The sequence below is a fragment of the Stenella coeruleoalba genome, assembly GCF_951394435.1.
Source record: "Stenella coeruleoalba genome assembly, chromosome: 16".
In the NCBI taxonomy this organism is placed as follows: Eukaryota; Metazoa; Chordata; class Mammalia; order Artiodactyla; family Delphinidae; genus Stenella; species Stenella coeruleoalba.
In genome coordinates, this window is record NC_137162.1 from 415,194 (window position 1) to 432,834 (window position 17,641).

The 17,641-nt window shown below is 58.5% G+C and overlaps 1 protein-coding gene across 1 annotated transcript; it reads left to right on the plus strand.

Moving 5' to 3' along the window:
* Nucleotides 1–987: 987 nt before the first annotated feature.
* Nucleotides 988–9,088, plus strand: ECHS1 (enoyl-CoA hydratase, short chain 1). The gene is made up of 8 exons (XM_079899641.1): nucleotides 988–1,115; nucleotides 2,288–2,485; nucleotides 2,960–3,087; nucleotides 3,919–4,018; nucleotides 5,243–5,347; nucleotides 5,817–5,936; nucleotides 7,047–7,114; nucleotides 8,057–9,088. The coding sequence occupies exons 1-8, from the start codon at nucleotides 1,028–1,030 to the stop codon at nucleotides 8,120–8,122; spliced, it is 873 nt and encodes a 290-aa protein (XP_079755767.1). The 5' UTR covers nucleotides 988–1,027; the 3' UTR covers nucleotides 8,123–9,088.
* Nucleotides 9,089–17,641: the final 8,553 nt, after the last annotated feature.

Consider the following 17,641-nt stretch of genomic DNA (forward strand, 5'->3'; position numbering starts at 1 on the left):
ACAGAAATGTCACAAAACAGTGATGAATCCCAGCCTCTTTCTTTGTTCCCCTTTTTAAAAAATCCCCTCAAAGATCAAGTTGGTCGGAGGCTTATCTGAGCTGGTCTGAGTGGATCTGAGGCTTGTCTCCCACTCCTTTGCTTGATGTCCTATAAACGCCCGCTGTCAGAGTCTGGCTTTCTGCGCTGGTTACAACTGCACGTTGCCCTGAGGGCTGACTTCAGGTCACAAGTGTATCCGCCCAGCTCTAGCGAGCTCCAGTCTACCCGTCCTCAGCAAGTTTGGCTTTCCATGCCCCACAGCCACTGTCTCCAGCTGCGAATCCGGGACCCAGCTGTGGCTCGAGGCGCAGTCACCCGGGTGTGGGGACGACACGCTTGCCCCGCACCCAGACACACGCCGTTTCCCGGAAACGGCGGGAAGGGCCGAAGGCTAAGGGCACTGCCGGGGCCTGAAGAACAGAGGCGGCGCAGGCCGGCGGACAGTTCCGCCAGGAGCCCGGCGGGCCAGCACCGCGGGCCTGCGCACTCGAGAGGCCTCCCGGCGGTCCCTCTCGACCACGAGGGCGTCCCGGCCGGCCCCGAGCGGTCACACCCCGAGCTCGGGCTGCGGCGCGCGGTCCACGCGTCTTTCCACCCCCACGGCTCGGCCAGCCCGGAGGGTTTGCTCTCAGGTCTTCAGGGCTACTTCCTACGGCTTGGGGTCCGCCAAAGGCGGCGCGGATCAGGGTACCCACCTGAACCTGAACCTCCAGCCCTCGTCCCCGCCCCGGCCCCTCCTCCTGGACACCGGTGCCCCTCCCCCCGCCCCCTGACCCCTGTCCCCGAACACTGACCTTCACTCCTAAACCTCAGGCCCGTCGCCCCGGCCACTTCCGCCGCCCGGCTTATCTCGCGAGACCTGCGAGATCTCGCGATGCTGGCCCGTGGGCGGGGCGGGCCCTGACTGGTGCGGCCGGGGGGCGGCTCCGGGGGGCGGTGGCTCTGCGGGGCGGGCGGCCGTAGCGACCTATCGTCACGCAAGAGCCATGGCCGCCCTGCGCGCCCTGCAGCCTAGCGTCCGCGTCCTGCTGTGCACTTGGCCCGGCTGCCCCGCGCCGCGCTCCTTCGCCTCCAGTGAGTGCGGGGCCGAGGGGGGCGGGCCCGCGGTGGGGGTCCTCCGGGCCCTCATCCCAGGGCCGGACCCCTCCCAGCACCTGCTGCCTGAGCTCGCGGAGCCCTGGGGTCACTAGCGTCTCAACTCCGAGGACTCGGGACGGAGTGCCAAGACCTCTGGCCATTTCAGCGTTCGGTGTGAAAGTCCTCAGACTTTAAGAGAACGTGCGGTTAGCGCCTCTGCAATTGGAAAGGGTCGCACGTGCTGTCCTGCAGTGCCTCCTGCCCAGGCCTCCCCATGTCCACGGCTTCTCCCCGGGTGTGTCTTTCCGGTTCTGCCCCACCCCAGCCAGCCGGGCGCCCCTCCTCCTCTCTCCTGAGCGCACTCGCCACCCCCCCACCCCTCATTTAGCAGGAACTCTTGGCCATGTCGATGTCGCTGGGAAAGAATCTCTGCGGCCTCTGCCTTCACCTGTGTGTCCACTTGACCTAGCTACCAGGTCGTGTGGGTTTTACCTGAGTTCTCTTTGACCACCCGCTTCTACATCCTGGCCTGTACCCAGCCATCATTCCTGGTCTTGTATGTGACAGGCATGCTGCCTTTACACGTGTGATTTCAGTCACGTCCCCACAAGCGCATGGGATAGGTACCGCGATCCCTGATTCCCCATTCAAGGAAGCCACCACGTTGGTTAACTTTCTTCTCCAGGTCATTGCTGGCCCCAGCTCTGAGCGGGCCGCCCCCGCCCAGACCCTGGCAGTTGCCCTTTGCCTGAGTACCTCCCACCAGGCTGTCCACCCAGCAGGGCTGGAACTCTGTTCTGTTTGCAGCTTAACTGCCCTCACCTAGTTGGCATTTGTTTAAAGAAGGCGTTTCCTCATTCCTTGTTTCTACAGGATCCCAGTCTGTCTCTAGTGCGCATCCTGGGAAGCGCTGACCAAGGCATTCAGGAGAAGGAAGGCTGCTCTTCATTGCTGGGTTTTTTTTTAACTTAAGGAAGTGTTCCAATATCTGTGAAAGCAGAGAGCACTGTAAAAGCCACCCATGCAGCTACAAGCTGCATGATGCAGCCACCAGGGACTGAGCAGGGGCCCTCAGGGGTCCTGTCAGGGTCACTCTGTCCACTGACGGGTGCATCCCCCCAGTTTGGTGCCTCCGTGAGTGGACATCCCCTTTTCCCCTCTCCCCCCAGGCGCAGCCTCTGAATACATCATCACAGCCAAGAAGGGGAAGAACAGCAACGTGGGGTTGGTCCAGCTGAACCGCCCCAAGGCACTCAATGCGCTCTGCGATGGCCTGATCATGGAGCTCAACCAGGCACTGCAGGCCTTCGAGGAGGACCCGGCTGTGGGGGCCATCGTCCTCACGGGCGGGGAGAAGGCGTTTGCAGGTGAGGCGGGCAGTGTGGTGGCAGGCTGCCCAGGTGTGCGGTCGCACCCATGGCATGAGGCAGGCAGCCTTACACCTCCGTGAATGCATCAGGAAGGTTCTGCGACTCAGGGGTTTACTTACGTAAAGGGGACCAAACCCCAGGCTGCTTGGAGGGGCCCGTCTGACGTTTAACGTTGAATGTGCCCCGCCAGCAAAACCAGTCTGTTCAGGGGCAGTCACGTCTCGGGTGCGGGTGAATAGTGAGTGAGCCCTGCCTCTTCTGAGTCCCCCTCCGCTCTGTTTCCTGTCCACATCCGTCTGCATCACCTCCATCAGCTCGTATCACAGCGTATTGCACTGTACCCCCAGCCCAGCTGTGTGTCCACGTGGCCATCCCCTGCAACCCTTGGTGCCTGCGGGCGGGGCACACACAGTAGCTACCTGTTGCTGTGGGGTCTCTGCTCTGGTAACTGGGACCTCATTTCCACCACAGCTGGAGCCGACATCAAGGAAATGCAGAATCTAACGTTCCAGGACTGCTACTCCAGCAAGTTCTTGAGCCACTGGGACCGACTCTCTCGGGTCAAGAAGCCGGTCATAGCTGCTGTCAATGGCTACGCCGTGAGTGCCCGCCCATGCCACCTCCTGGCACTCAGAACACCTGAAGGAATTGTACTTGTGTGTGTGCAGTAGAACTGATTTTTATCTGGGGGAGACCTGAGTCTCGTTCCTAGGCTCGCAGGCCTTTTCTGACTAGTGACGCTGAAGAGCCAAGAGCTGTAAAGGGAGGAGGTGTTTCAGCATCTGCCGTGTTAGTGGGGATTCAGCTGTTGGGCTTCAGATTCCTTTGTTAGTAAAGTCCCCCCAGTCCTGAGGCTCCCCGGGAGTGCTTTTCCCCCACGGCAAGGTTAAGGGCACACGTGTTGGCTCTCTGTGCAGTTTTGATGGCTTCCCAACCTGCACTGCCCTGTAAACTAACCTCTTTCACCACTGTTGAAAGCTCTGCCTCCCCTGTTTGGTCCATCGGGGTCTCCTATAGGCGCCTGGACAGCTCAGAGGCTCTGGGACTGGTTGTGGCCTGTAGAGAAGCCAGGAGGGCGTTTGAACTCACGATTCCTTAGTAAAGCTCCCTTGGGGTCAGCGGGTCAGCGGGCAGAGGTTATAGCCATCGGTTCTCCCCCTCCTGGCTGCCTTCGAGCCCCCCCGGCAGAGAGTGGAGTTGCCACGAGAGACACTGTAGGACCTGCAAAGCCGCAAGCATTTGCTGTCTGGCCCTTTACAGAAAGTTTGCTGGCATCCACTGTATAGGTAATTTGTGGGAACAGTTAACTAACTTTGCATCTCTGTGTTAATCTTTGCTGTACCCTAGACTGTGTTTCACTTGAATAGAAAATTCAAATAAGCAGTGATTTTTGACCGGGTTCCTCCGTGGAACCTCGTGCTGTTTTGCAGCTTGGTGGTGGCTGTGAACTTGCTATGATGTGTGACATCATTTATGCCGGAGAGAAAGCCCAGTTTGGGCAGCCAGAGATCCTAATAGGAACCATCCCAGGTAAAGACTGATGGTAGCTTTGGTATTGGTTCTTCAAGTCATCGTCCACAATCTGCCCGCATCTTGGGGGCATTTGGGCTGTTCCAGTGTCAGACAAAAGCACGTGGGGCTGTCGTGTGAGCCTGGACGGTGGCTGCCTGTCTGCACACTAAGGTCACGTGGGCACAGCAGCGCTGAGAGTGGCTTGGGGGCCTCGGAGCTGTGCCGGCTCCTCTGGAGTGGCTGGGTCCCTTGTCCGACACGAACAGGAAAGGCTGGCCACATGGTGGATTCTAACCGCAGAGTCTTGCTTATGAGCCACATCTGCGCTGGATCTTTATTGGTCAGCAGCGCAGAGAAGAGAACACGCTGACCACGGGGCAACACTGAGAGCTCACGTTTCAGTGGCCAGAGCGAGTCCCATAGCCTCACCCAGGTTCAGAGCAGGGAATCAGATCCCCCATGGGCAGGGCGACAGGAACAGTGGGCCAACAGTGACACCTCTGCCCCTCGGTCCACCTGACGAGGACTTCGGGCTGTGTCCCCACGGGGTCTCTGCCTTGGGTGTAGAGCCTGGAGCCCAGAGCCTCTCCCGAGCCAGCTGGGCTGGGCAGGGAGCAGCCGTGGGGTCAGGAGAGCGTGTCTGAGGTCAGCTGAGGGTGACCACCAGGGTCTTCCCATCCCAGTGCCTGAGGTCTCCACTGCATTGAGGCAGTGTCCAAGTCTGCTGGACTGTGGGTGCCCCCCTCAGGTGGCTCCTTGGCTCGGTCTGGCAGCCCTGGGGTTCACCACGGGCGGATGACCGGGCAGACCACTCTCTTTCCAGCTAGAGGCCGTGGAGTGAGCAGGAGCGGGTGGGGAGCGGGGCCGGGGAGGCGGGAACCCGGAAGAGAGGAGCGTCGTCCCACACCTGGAGCAGAGCAAGCCGTGCTCGAAGGCTGCCCCCCAGCTGCCCCCTGGGTTGGGTTGAGTCAGGGTCTGGGGCCCTGGGCCGCGAGCTCCTTGTGTCTGTCCGTAGTCTGACTTCTGCATGAGAGGTACTGGTGCAGGGGACCCAGGGCACCAGGCAAGGGGTCCCGAGTGTGGAAAGGAGCCTCCCCCGGCTTCCCCACCTGCTGGACGCCTGGGTTCTGCCCACCCACCCCACCCAAGGGGCCCATCTTCAGCCCTGGGGCACTTGGGGACAGCACGTCTGTGCATCCTGGCTGCAGAGCCATCCGTGCCCAGCAGCCCTCTGCCCTGCAGGTGCAGGGGGCACCCAGAGACTGACCCGTGCCGTCGGAAAGTCACTGGCCATGGAGATGGTCCTCACTGGTGACCGGATCTCGGCCCAGGATGCCAAGCAAGCAGGTACGGGCCACAGCCTCCCGTGGAGCTGCCCCCTCAGGAAGCTGAGTGGAGGGGGGAGGGCTGCGTCCAGGGCCTCCCACCGGTGATGAGCACAGAGCTTTCCCGTGTCCTGGGAGCCCAGGAGACTCACTGCCTTTGTTTTTTTATTTGAAATACCACATGCTCAAAGGATTGACTGAGACATGCATGCAGGTTAAAGAGCAATAGTGAAACCGCCCCGCTTCCCAGAGCCAAGGTCAGCAACAGGGTCTCCGAGACCCTCCGCAGGCATGCCCTCTCCTGGACCCTCAGTGACCTGTGACTGTAAGAGCCCAGTGACCGCAGCAGCCAAGGGTGGCAGCCCTACCAGGGGACACCGTGGACCCTTTCCTGTGTCCCCACTGCCTTGTCGGCACCCAGAGGCCTGTGCTGTGGCTTAGAGAACGAGAACCAGCTGCTGCCACGTGTCGTTTACCTTTTTGTGTTTTAGGTCTTGTAAGCAAAATTTTTCCTGTTGAGACACTGGTGGAAGAAGCCATAAAGTGTGCAGAAAAGATTGCCAGCAACTCTAAAATTGTAGCAGCGATGGCCAAAGAGTCAGTGAACGCAGGTAGGGAGGAGAGCGGAGCTGCGAGGCTTGACAGCGTGGGGTCAGAATTATGCATCTTAACCGGTCTCGACAAAAATTGTTAGGATTCTTGGTATTTCGATTTTGGTTCTTCGTAGAGTTCTGGTTTCTAGTTGCTCGCTCACAAATTCTGTTGAAATGGCCTGAGCTCCCCTTGGAAGCAGGACCCGAGAACAGGGCCAGCCTGGGGGACAGGCGGCAGGGGGCTGGCGTGCAGGGGAAGCCCGGGAAGGGTCACCTGGGGAACCTGGGAGGAAGAGGCTCCTCTCGGCCAGCAGCTCCGCCCATCTGTCGGGGATGAGCTGGGGGCAGAGAGCATGCTCCCGGCTGTCGCTGTGGACTGGGCGTCCTCTCTCTGCCGGCGGGGCAGCTCTGACCGCCCCTCCTCAGAATCGCTAGAGTGTTAACATGACGATTTGTTCTCAGCGTTGGAGTGAGGCTGTCCCTTTGCTCCGTGTCACCTTTCAAGAGGACGGTGAGCTGGGACAGCCGTGTGTGCCTGCGGCGAGCCGCTCTGCCCCCCGTCTCTGCTCACCGGCCTCCCAGGCCCCCGGCCTCGGCCAAAGCGTTCACACAGGCACTAGCGTGTGGAGCGTGCAGCAGGGGAGGGGACGTGCCGCCAGGCCCAAGGCACCTGTCACCTTGGCTGGGCGCTGGCCGCAGGGACCCAGCTACAGGTGCCGCCAAGGAAACGCTTCCGTGAGCCTCGCACCTGCATCACCTCCACTGCAAAGATGGCCCGGGACTCACTCTGTTCTGCACAGAGTTCTGTTTTCTGGGTGTTGTCCTTAATTATTTGTCGTGGTTTTTGAGTTCAGTGTCGTGGGCTTCCTCAGCCCTCTCGTGACTGGACAGAGTTTGCCGTCCCACCTTCCATCCAGGTCCCCGTGCAGGACACTGGGAGGCCGGGAGCAGTATTCACTGGGCATCTCGGCTGGGGTGGTGCATTTGAGCAGCGAGGCTGTACTTTAAACGTCATCGGTGAAGTCAAAGTCCACATCAGTCCCCGAGGGTGTGTCCTGCCTCCACGAAAACGTTCTGCGTTCCCACATCTGGCATCTCAGCTCCTAACTTCAGGGTTTTCTTTTTCAGCTTTTGAAATGACATTAACAGAGGGCATTAAGTTGGAGAAGAAACTCTTCTATTCAACTTTTGCTACCGTAAGTAAGCCTCATTCACGTGGAGAATCACACACGGTCCAGCCATAGACGTTCCTGGCATTTCCTTATAGGTTTTATCACTAAATACCATTTCTCTTTGGTCAGAACTCTTAGCTTCCCCTGTAACTGGACCACATGTGTTCTATCACTGAGCATTGATTTTTTTTCAAATAAGTACAGTGTGTGGAAGTTCAAAAGTACAGAAACTTACACAGGGTTATTTCCTATTACAAAAGATCTTACAAATTGCACCCTTAAACAGCAACTCCTGTATTTAAAATGCAATCCATTTACTCATAATTTTCCTAGATTGTTCCAGTTACCTGGAATGGGGCTCGAATATATTATACTGTCGTAATCTGAAGCCTTGGAGCATTATTTTCTAGGATATCTGCCAGTAACTCAAAGGAAATCATTCTCTTAATAGTCATTAAAACTGATCTTTTATTATCAGAAAGTCATATCTAGGTGTTTTATAAAAGATTAAAAATGGCTTTAGCTCTTGAGGAAGTGCAGGTGCGTGTGTGCACATGTGCACACAGAGGAAGGTATGCAGAGGTAGAGCTTGGATTCTCGGGTCCTGCTTCCTGACCCTCAGGACACCGCCTGACCTAGAGCGTGGCTAAATCCAGGTCATGATTTGGTGAATGACCCAAGTATGTGCATCTCAGGTTCTCTGTAGATGGGAGTTTGTTCGACTCATAGGTTAGTGGTTCCTGAATGACCATCACAAAGGCGGGGCGGGGGTGTTTAATGGAAAAATACCCATTCCCAAGCCGCCCCTGGGAACTGGGATCATTCACAGTTTTTGAGGTGATCCCGCTGCAGAACCCAGTGAGTGGACGGCCAGGGGCAGGGAGCAGCCCTGACACAGGCAGAGCCTGGCGCCTGGACCCCACGCAGAGTGACCATCCATCTCTGCCCTTCCCCTTCTCTCACCAGGAAGACCGGAAGGAAGGGATGTCCGCGTTTGTGGAGAAGAGAAAGGCCAGCTTCAAGGACCAGTAGGAGCTGGCTGCCTGTGCCTCAGCTCCTCAAGTTAAAGAGGAAAAACGGCCTGTCAGCTTCAGAACAAATAAATCCTCTTTCAAACGCGGTGTCAGTGACACACAGCTTCTCTCCAGCTGTGAGGGGCCCTGGGGGGCTGTGTGGGCTCTCGCCCCCCCGAGCAGCAGGGGGCCTTCACCCGGCTCTCGTGAGGACCCCCAGCTTGGTCGCGGTGTCGTTTGCAGCCGGTGGACGTGGCCGCTCAGAGGGATGGCCTCGCTGCTGAGCCTTTAAAGAGACGTGCTCTTGACTAAATGACAAACTTCAGGTCACATTATGCCTTTCTTTTAGTTATCGCTAGATTTGAATGTTCTGTAACTTTTTAAAACTTGTCATTCTCAGTAACAACATTCAAACAGAACAAGGCTCTTAAAGTAAGGCACCCACGTCCCACTCCGAGGGTAACCACTGTTCACACGTTCGTGCCTTTCCAGGTGCCTTTCCAGGTGTCTTTCTGTGCCCACATGCATGAACACATGCTCCGGTGTGAAATTCCGTTTCCTTTGAACAGAAATGGTTCTCCACGTACACGTTTCTGCAAGGTGCACTGATCACCGTCTGCTCCTAGCACACAAATGCACCCTATCCTTCTGTTTGACTAGCATTTGTTTTCATTTTTCCCATTTTTAAATGTACATTTTCGCAGCATTCAGTGTATTCACAGTGTTCTTCATCTCCAGACTGTTTCATCACCCCAGACAGAAACCTCACCCCTTCAACACTAACTCCCTACTCCAGCCCCCGGCCCTGGGGCCCTCTGTTCCACTTTCTTTCTGTCACTGGACTTAATATAATATTTCCAAGGTCCGTCAGGTTGTAGCACTAACAGTTTCATTTCGTGTCATGGCTGAATACTATTCCTACTAGCACTCCTTTCAGTGGCCCTGAAATATTTCATGATGTGTGTATGTCGTGATCTGCGTGTTCACATGGTGTTGGATGTTTAGACCGTGTCCAGCTTCTTGTTTCAGAGCCGCCGTGGCGACGGTGCAGCGAACATTCCCTGCACAAATCCTTGCATTTCAGCTCGAGTGCGTCTGGAAGGGAAGGGCGGCACTGTGGGGCTGGGCTGCTGGGGGCCGAGGCTCCCAGATTGGTGTGAGGACTGCTTGTGTCGGAATCCCTGGGGCGTTGGTTTAAAATGCGTGCTCCCAGACCTGGCGCAGGATTGGTGCCCTTTGCTGTGGGAGGACGTAGAGTTTACACACCAAGGTTCCTCTGCTGGCCTTATCCCCGGGAGGGCCAGCTGCGTCCCCCGGGCCACCGTGCAGTCAGGCACCTTGCAGGACCCTGGGTGAATGAGTGACCGAGGTACCGGGAAACGCCTCTGCCCCGACCAGACGTCTGCTGTTTAATCCTCAAGTCACAGCCCAGCTCGGAACTCTAAACCCTCCATTTTACACCAGATTCTCGAGCAGGTGTCCAGGGGGAGAGTCGTATGAGTCCTGGAGCACAGGATGAAGGCCCTTGTCCTCCTGCTGCCTGGGAGGGCTGCACAGGTGAAGACGGCAGTCACTGGCCTGGGTCAGGGCCCCCCAACCTCAGAATGTCCTCAGACCCTCCAAGGTGAGGCCAGAGCAGCTGCACCTCTGGGAGCGAAGGCCGGCACCGTGAGGATCCCCCTGGATCTTGGTGCGGTGCCCACTGCAACGCAGCTGCAGGTGAACAGACGGCCAGGTGAGGGGTGAGCTCTGCTGGCTTCGTTGTGCCCCCACCCCCACCCCATCCGTCTTGCTCTGCAGAGAGAGCCTCAGCTGTCGGCATGACGGGTGCTGCTCAGAACCCAGGGCAGAGCCCTGCCTAAGCAAGCGCTGCACGGTGAGACATGCGCCTGCCTGCTGGGAATCGGGCCTCAGAGCCCTCCTCCGGGAGCCGCCACCCAGCGAAGACCTGAGCACCTGGTACAGGCGTTTCCTCCACCTTGTCCTGCTGCCAGTCATGGGCCGGTAGCCTGTTGACCAGCCTGCCCAGCGGAGGTTTCTGAATGTGGGATTGCAGTCATGGCCTTGGGCAGGGCTGGGCCCAGAGTGTGTACCCTCCCCCTACCCAGGACCCATGCTGAACACCCAAGAGAGACCCACCTGCATCTGAGGAAGAGCTGAGATGGCCAGTGGAGCTCTGGCCGCCCAGCACCTTCAATGACTCGCCCTTGTGCTCTGGTCATATTTGCGCAGCTGGGGGGCCCAAAAAGAATTGCTCTGCTGACCGTCTGCCTGGGGAGGTTAGCTCTGCAGTCTCCGCCCAGGCCCTGTCATTCTGCAGTGTGTGCCGTGGTCGGGAGTTTGAGAAGGGCGCAGTGGTTCTGTTACGGCACAAGACCCTCCCCAGACAGCAGACAGAGTTCTGATGGAGTCGCCCTTGAACGGTGGGCAAGGGAGTAGGTACAAGGGGACCACGAGATCAGGCTCTCCCCTGGGGTCCGGAAGGCCGGGCCCAGCCGGGCGGTCTTCATGGCAGTAGAGGTGGGAACCCCGTTTATTAAAGCTGTGTAACCGGGGTTTGCACTAGTGACGTGCCATCTAGCATGAACAAGCAGAGGTATGTGCAGCAGGAAACCTTAGAGTTGAGAAAGTCCGTGCATTAGTTTAACCTTTCACACGCGTTGGGCGGTGACCTTCATACCCGGTTCCGAACAACAGAGCTCCAAGTGCTGGGGGGCCAGTTGTGAGGGGCCCATCCAAGACTCGCGGGTACCCTTGTCTCAGCAGCTCAGCCGGAAGCCGAGAAAGGGCTCGACGTGGAACCCGTACACGAGAGTGTGTGTGTCTCAAAGGTCTGCACCCACAGGGTCGTTTGGGATCCAGCACGTGGCAGGGGCGGGGCCCCAGCCCCAGGCCCAGGGAACAGGATCTTCTCTTCAGGCTGCGTGGTGGCCCCTACTTGGGGAGACTGGGGACCGTCCAGTGGTGTGACTGCGTGCTTTGCTGTGGGTGGCGGGGTTGAAGGCAAACCCCAGCAGGACTTCAAGGACCACAAGCTCCAGAGAGCCCTCCACTCCCTCTTGAGTTAATTGACCTCTGGCACCATATTGTTTGGGGGTTTTGATTTGTTTCTGAAGCTGAGACCTTGCATTCTCATCTAGCCGTATAAAATTGGCTTTTCCCTCTTATATTCCTACTAAAAAGATAAGCTTCAGGGAATGTTAACTTCAAGTCTCTCCACTCAGGTTTTGGAGGAGAAACTGCTCACACTGGGTGGAATTGGCCACTGTGGGCGGCCTGAGTGTGGGCCCTGCGGACCACCTCCCTGGGCAGCTTCCTTGACCAGCGAGGCTCCGCAGGGCCGGGCAGTGGACATGGGTTGTCTGTTGACTTCCGGTTCTCTGCCATCTTTCACGTACAGAACTTCCGCAGGAGCTGCCAGGCCTCCGGGCGTGTCACCGCAGGGCTGAGGGTCCGTTTGGGAATGAGGTGGAAGGGGGCGGGCTCCGAGGGGAGAGAGCCTGGCCTGTCCCGGCTCTGGGTTGGGCTGTTTCCTGCGGCACAGGCAGCAGTAAGTACTCAGGTGGCCGGCAGGCAAACCGGGCAGCCCCGTAAGGAGGGCCAGAGCCTGGAGGGCTGAGAGCCAGCTAGCCTGAGCGAGAGCCCGTTTGCAGGCTGGGCAGTGAAGTTAGGTTTGGGGTTCTTAAGCGGGGGTATGATCCGGCCGGTGCAGGCACGGGCATCTGCACTGGGGTCTGCACTCAAGCCTGCATGTGTGGAGCGGGGTAGAGAGAGAGCAGACACAGGGTTGAAGGCCAAGGGCAGCGTCAGCAGGGCTTTTGGTGACATCTCGGCAGGGCACAGGAGCCACCTGCATTAGTCAGCTGCTGCCACATAATAAATGATCCCTAAACTCGGTGGCTTACAGGAACAATCATCAGTTCTCCTTTCTCAGTTTGTGTGGGTCAGGAATCCAGACAGGCCGCCATGGGTCAGCGTGTCTCTGCTCCACAAAGTCTGGGGCCTCAGCTGGAGCCCCGCCTGAGCAATCGCTCCCTGGCCTGGTGGTTGATGCAGCATCACTGGGCTGAGCTGGGGCTGTGGGCCGAATGCCCACAGGAGGGCTCACCACGTTCATTCCCTCGGCTTCCTGCCAGCACCGTGTCTGCATTCCCAGTGGCAGAAGTTCACAAAAAACAGAAGGAAAACTAACAAATTACTTAGGTAGAGATTAGTAAAAGTGTATTGTGCACACACCAGAAAGACAGTTTGCAAACCAGGAGTACTCAAACCAAAACATGGGATGAGGCTCAGAGGATGTTGTTACAAAGCAGCATATGTAGTGTGAGGGCAGTGATTCTTTATAGTGATTGGTTACAAGATTCGAATTTTCTTAAATGAAAGAGAGTTGGCTAGTGGTTACCCCATGCTAGTTGGGGGAACTGTTTAAGTTTTGCTTATGATTTTCAGAAGCATAAACAAGAACTGTCCCAGGTCAAGTTGACCTTTCTTGTCCTGCAAAATAAACTAAATTAAATTGTGCTTGTCTAACTGGTTTTGTCTCCTCGGGAGAAAATCGGATGCATTTGATTATAACACCAGGGCAAGTGTTCTGAAGAGAGAATCAGGAGGAAGCCATACTGCCATTTTTTTTTTTTTTTTGGCTGTGTTGGGTCTTCGTTGCTGTGCGTGGGCTTTCTCTAGTTGCAGTGAGCGGGGGCTACTCTTCATTGCGGTGCCTGGGCTTCTCATTGCAGCAGCTTCTCTTGTTGCGGAGCACGGGCTCTAGGCGTGCGGTCTTCAGTAGTTGTGGCGCACGGGCTTAGTTGCTCCACGGCATGTGGGATCTTCCTGGACCAGGGCTCGAACCCATGTCCCCTGAATTGGCAGGCGGATTCTTAACCACTGTGCCACCAGGGAAGTCCCACTATACTGCCTTTTATGACCTGCCCCCAGAAGCCAGGCAGCAGCATGTGAAGCACCCTATTGGAGGCAGTTACACAAAGGCCCACCTGGTTCAAGCAAGGGGACAAACCCGCCTCAGGGGAGGCGCGTCGCTCACTGTGGCGTGTCAGATACAACATGGCGGCAGTGCTGCCATTTTGGGGAAACACAGTCATACCTGTCGACTGAAATAAATGCACAACCTAAGAATTGAGAATTACGCTTTATTCGGTGGACTTGCTGAGGACTTAAGCCCAGGATACAGCCTCTCAGCCCTCAGGGACTGTTCCGAAGAGGTGAGGGAGTGTAAGCAGATAGGGCAGGGGGTCCCCGGAGAAAGAGAACCAGGAATGGCTTTCTGAACATATGAGAACCCGTTTTGGCCTGTGCCATTTTGTGGTCTAAGCCTGGCCCTGGTGCTTGCCCTTGAACAGGTCTCAGTAATCAGTGATGTTAAACGAACAGAGGAACACAGGGACAGAGAAAAGGCAGTGATAAAGCAGAGTCCTAGGTCCTCCTCAAGGGATAAACATAATAATATACCTGGAGTTGTGCAGGAACTAAGGTCCCTACCCAGGTGGAGGGTGGAATGGTGATGCTGACCGTCCTGACTTAAATCAACAAAGACGTGACTCTGTCGACCTGACCTTTGCCCCAACTTTATGCTAAATTCTCTGCTCAAGCCCCTTCCTGAATATGCATGTGCCCTTAGCTTAAAACGTCCCCAGTTTTGCTGGGGGGATCCCTGCTTTGGGAAGGCCCCCGTGCTCTCCTTATTTGCTGTGATAAATTCTTCCTTCTCCCCACCTTTGCTGGCTTGGCTGTCTTTCGGCTCGACACCCACCGAGAGGTGAACCCAGTTTTCGGGTAACAGGTAGTCTGAACAGCAAAATATTACTGCTAATTAAAGAAAACCAGACATCTCAAGTTAATGAATTTAGTGCTTTCCTATGTATGGGAAGATGCAAGATGTATGGGCTCCTTGAAATCCTTCCTTTTATATGCACCTCAGCTGGCCAGCTGAAGGTGACCTCTCCCCCGCAAAATTAAGACACCTAGTGTTGGGGGGCGTGGGGGCGGGAGTGGGGCGGGTCCTGTGGAGTCCAGGTCGCTGGGGCCCCAACGGGGAGTCAGAGCACTGCTTCCCTGGGCAGGGGTGCGGCACCCTAGCCAGGTACCTGAGGAGTCTCAGCAGGCTGACGCCTGGAAGACAGCGCAGGGGTGCTCTCAGCACACCCGCTTGGCCCAGAGGTCGCACCCACCTGTCCTCAGGGTCCTTCCAGTGTGAACAGTGTTGGGTGAAGAAGTAAATCCTCCCTGTGCCGCCACCCAGCCCTCCCCACCCCAGGGCGCCACGGACCCTGCGGGCTAGAGGGGGTGGGGGACGAGTCCCCAAGGCCTGGGGGCGGAACGGGGGCTGGAGAGGAGGCCTTCACGCACGGAGGGCGCTGGGGAGCTCCAACACACACACACATGGGTGCCCGGGTCCTGGACCTGGCCGGGTAAGCAAGACCTCGGAAGACGGCGCCTGCGGGGCTGGGCTGGGGTCGACCCCGCCCCGAGGCGGCCCAGGCAACCCCAAGTCCTCCGCACTCCGGGGGACCCTCCCTTCAGGCCACGCCCATCTCCCGCCGGGCCCCGCCCCTACATGCACCCGCCCCCTCTGGCCCCTCTCCCCTCCAGGATCCACCCCACACGCGGCCCGCCCTCCCCGGCCCCGCCCCTCGTGGCCGCCCCGCCCTCTCAGGCCCAGCCAGCAGGGTGGTGCTGAAGGGCGTCCCCGCGCTGCCGTCCCCCGAGCCGCTCTACGCCCTGGCGCGGATGGGGCACGGAGATGAGATCGGTGAGCGCGGCGGGCGCAGAGCTTCTGGTGGGGAGGGTGGGCTGTCATCCGGCCTCTGGGCTGCCCAGGTGCTGCAGCTCTGCTCCTACCCCCACCAATTCCTCAATAGCCCACCAGTGACCCAGGAAATCTCAGTGCCAGGACCCTCAGGATTCTCCTTGCAGCCCCCAGCCCCCAGAAGTGAGCCTGGGCCTCCTGCCCCATCTCACACACCACTTGGTGTCTTCTTACAAATGGGGAAGCTAAGGCCTGGCACCGTCCTGGCTGGCTGGGCAGCGGTTCCTGGTCCAGGTCAGGTGTTCAGCCTTTACTCTGCTCTAGAATCCCACCACTCGTGACCGGGCCCCAAACGTTCCAGGTGTCCGCACACTCCGTCTCTTAAAACCCTCTCATCCCCCCAGGGGCCAGTGGGAGGTGAGGCTGGGAGGGCCCTGGAGCCAGGTCCAGGAGGTAACAGTAAGAGAGGGGTTAGCAGTCCTGAGGGTAACGGGGGGCATGGGCTGGGCTTGGGCTGTGCCTGGATGCCTCCACCCCCAGCAATGCTGTGAGGCAGGAACACGACTCTCCCTGCAGAGTTCAGGCCACTAAAGGCACAGAGATGTGAAATGTGGGGTAAACGCAGCCCCCTGGACAGGGCGCTCCCGACCTGGTGGCCCCAGCTTCCCCCCCTGCTCAGGGAGCTGAGCCCGCTGTGCCTCGGTTTACACCTTGAGCCAGGTAACCCGAGGTGCTCTCCTCCCTTTCCGCGGGGTGGGCCACAGAAAGGCCCAAATGGTGGAAGAGAAGGAAGGCATAAGTGAATCACGGTGCAGCCCCCAGAAGTGACACACACACCCCGGCAAACAAGCAGTTAGCATTCAGCGTCCAATGTGCAGAGAAGTCTAACCTTGCTGAAACGAGGGAAAACGGCAGAAGGAAATGCACTCCGACAGTAGCAGGGTTTCCTTTACGTAGTAAGATTACAGCCGGTTCTTTTTCTTCGTGGGCTTCTGTTTTTCCTGGTTTTGTACAATGAGCGCGCGTTAGCTTAACAATCAGAAACCAACTTTCGGGAGAGCAGGGGCCCTTGGAGCCAAGTGGGGCAGGTCTGGGGGCAGCCTGGGGCCAGAGGGGCCTTCTTCCAGACCCCACTGTCCTCGTCACAAGGAGGTCATCTCCAGGCCCTTCTGGGTTCAAGGAGGTGGCCCAGGTGCCCCTCCTGGTGGACGAGTGTTTGGGGGTCACCAACAACAACCCGTGTGGTAGAGTGAAGGGGGATGGGCAGGGCCAAGACAGTGACAGGTGCCGTGGCCAGGGTGGGGAGACACCAATGTGACCTCAATAAGTGTCACCCCACGGGCAGCAGGTGGCCGGGTGGGAGACGGCGGCGTCTGAGGTCGGCACTCTGCCCTCAGGCCTGGGCATCCCTCAGCGCCTGGAGGCTGTGCTGCAGCCGCTACCACTGGACTGCTACATGGAGAGCCCGGTAAGGCTGCTCTGGGCCTCAGTTTACCCTTTGCCAGAACTCAGGAGGGCCACTTGCCTTGGGTAGGGGGCAGGACCCGTGTCCCCAAAGACCCCTGAGCCTGATCAGAGGAGCCCTGAGCTGTCACCCAACGAAGGGTCCTGGAGGCACCCAGGGCAGGAGCAGTGGGCCACAGAGCTGACCCCCCCTCTGTCTCCAGGCTGTGGTCGTGGAGCTGGTGCCCAGCGACGGGAGAGGGGCCTGCAGACCCCAGTGTGGCCAAGCTACCATTCCATCCTCTCCAGGGCCGGCTGTGCGGTGAGCCTGAGATCCCCACCAGGAAAGGGGTCAGGGATCCTCTGTGCCTCCTTGGAGTCCCGAGAGAAGTGAAAGACAGGCCCCCCCCGAACCCTGCACCATGGTTGTGCGAGCTTCTACCCGGGCGTATGGCCACCCCTTGCCCCGGCCTCCCCGCTCCCTTCCAGGACCCTGACCTATCTCTGCCCGGGGGTCCTCACCCACCCCAGCCTGTCCGAGCGGAGCCAGGGGAAAGCGGGGAGCCCCATCTGTGGTCAGAGGCCTGGCCCAATGCTGCCTGTCAGCCCCCCACCCTTCAAGGGGCCGGGCCTGTCCTCCCGGCACCACCCACCAGCAGATCTTGGGCAGGACCTTCCTGAAGAGAGGACCCGGGGCTCCTGTCCTGGACAGCAGCCCCACCCCGACCCCCAGGGCAGCTCAGACGATTCAAGGGCCCCAGGCAGGCGGCCACCACAGCCCCCTGTGCACCTGTCCGCCCAGCCCTCGCAGGTCAGGAGCCCAGCGTCCTGGGGACCCCAGCCTGGAGAATGTGCTGATGCCCCACTGGGCCTGGGGCCCTCAGCCGCCCCCCTTGCCTTCCAGAGCCCCCTGGCCACGATAGAGAGATTGGAGTTTTATGAGTGGACCAGAAAGGCTGTTGCTGTTGTGACAACTGGGTGAACTCTGGCTGGACCTGCTGGGTCCACTGGGTCCTCCTGGGTCTGGCTGGGTCCGGCTGCATCTGGGCCGAGCCTGGGCCCCTACCCCTTCCCACTGCAGAGCCCTCCCCACCCTCCACTCAGCCCCTGCCCCATCGGAGACTAGATGCCCCACGGGGAATGGCAGAGCCGAGGGATTTGCTGAAAGTGCACAGGGTGGGCGGCAGAGCAGGGCTCTGGGCACCCCAGTCCTGTCCATCCCAGCTCGGCACTCAGCCTGCTCCTTATGCAGGGAGGCGGCCCTCTACGGAAGCCTCATCCTCAAGAAGGGGTTGCCGGCCCCCGATGCCCTGTTCCAGGCCTGTTGAAGAC

What these genes read in the sequence shown, in the direction of transcription:
- ECHS1 (XM_079899641.1), top strand. Translation starts at nt 1,028, where the DNA reads ATGGCCGCCCTGCGCGCCCTGCAGCCTAGCGTCCGCGTCCTGCTGTGC. An exon ending in CAAAGAGTCAGTGAACGCAG is followed by an intron (nt 5,937 to 7,046) that starts GTAGGGAGGAGA and finishes TTTCTTTTTCAG; the next exon opens with CTTTTGAAATGACATTAACA. An exon ending in TCTATTCAACTTTTGCTACC is followed by an intron (nt 7,115 to 8,056) that starts GTAAGTAAGCCT and finishes TTCTCTCACCAG; the next exon opens with GAAGACCGGAAGGAAGGGAT.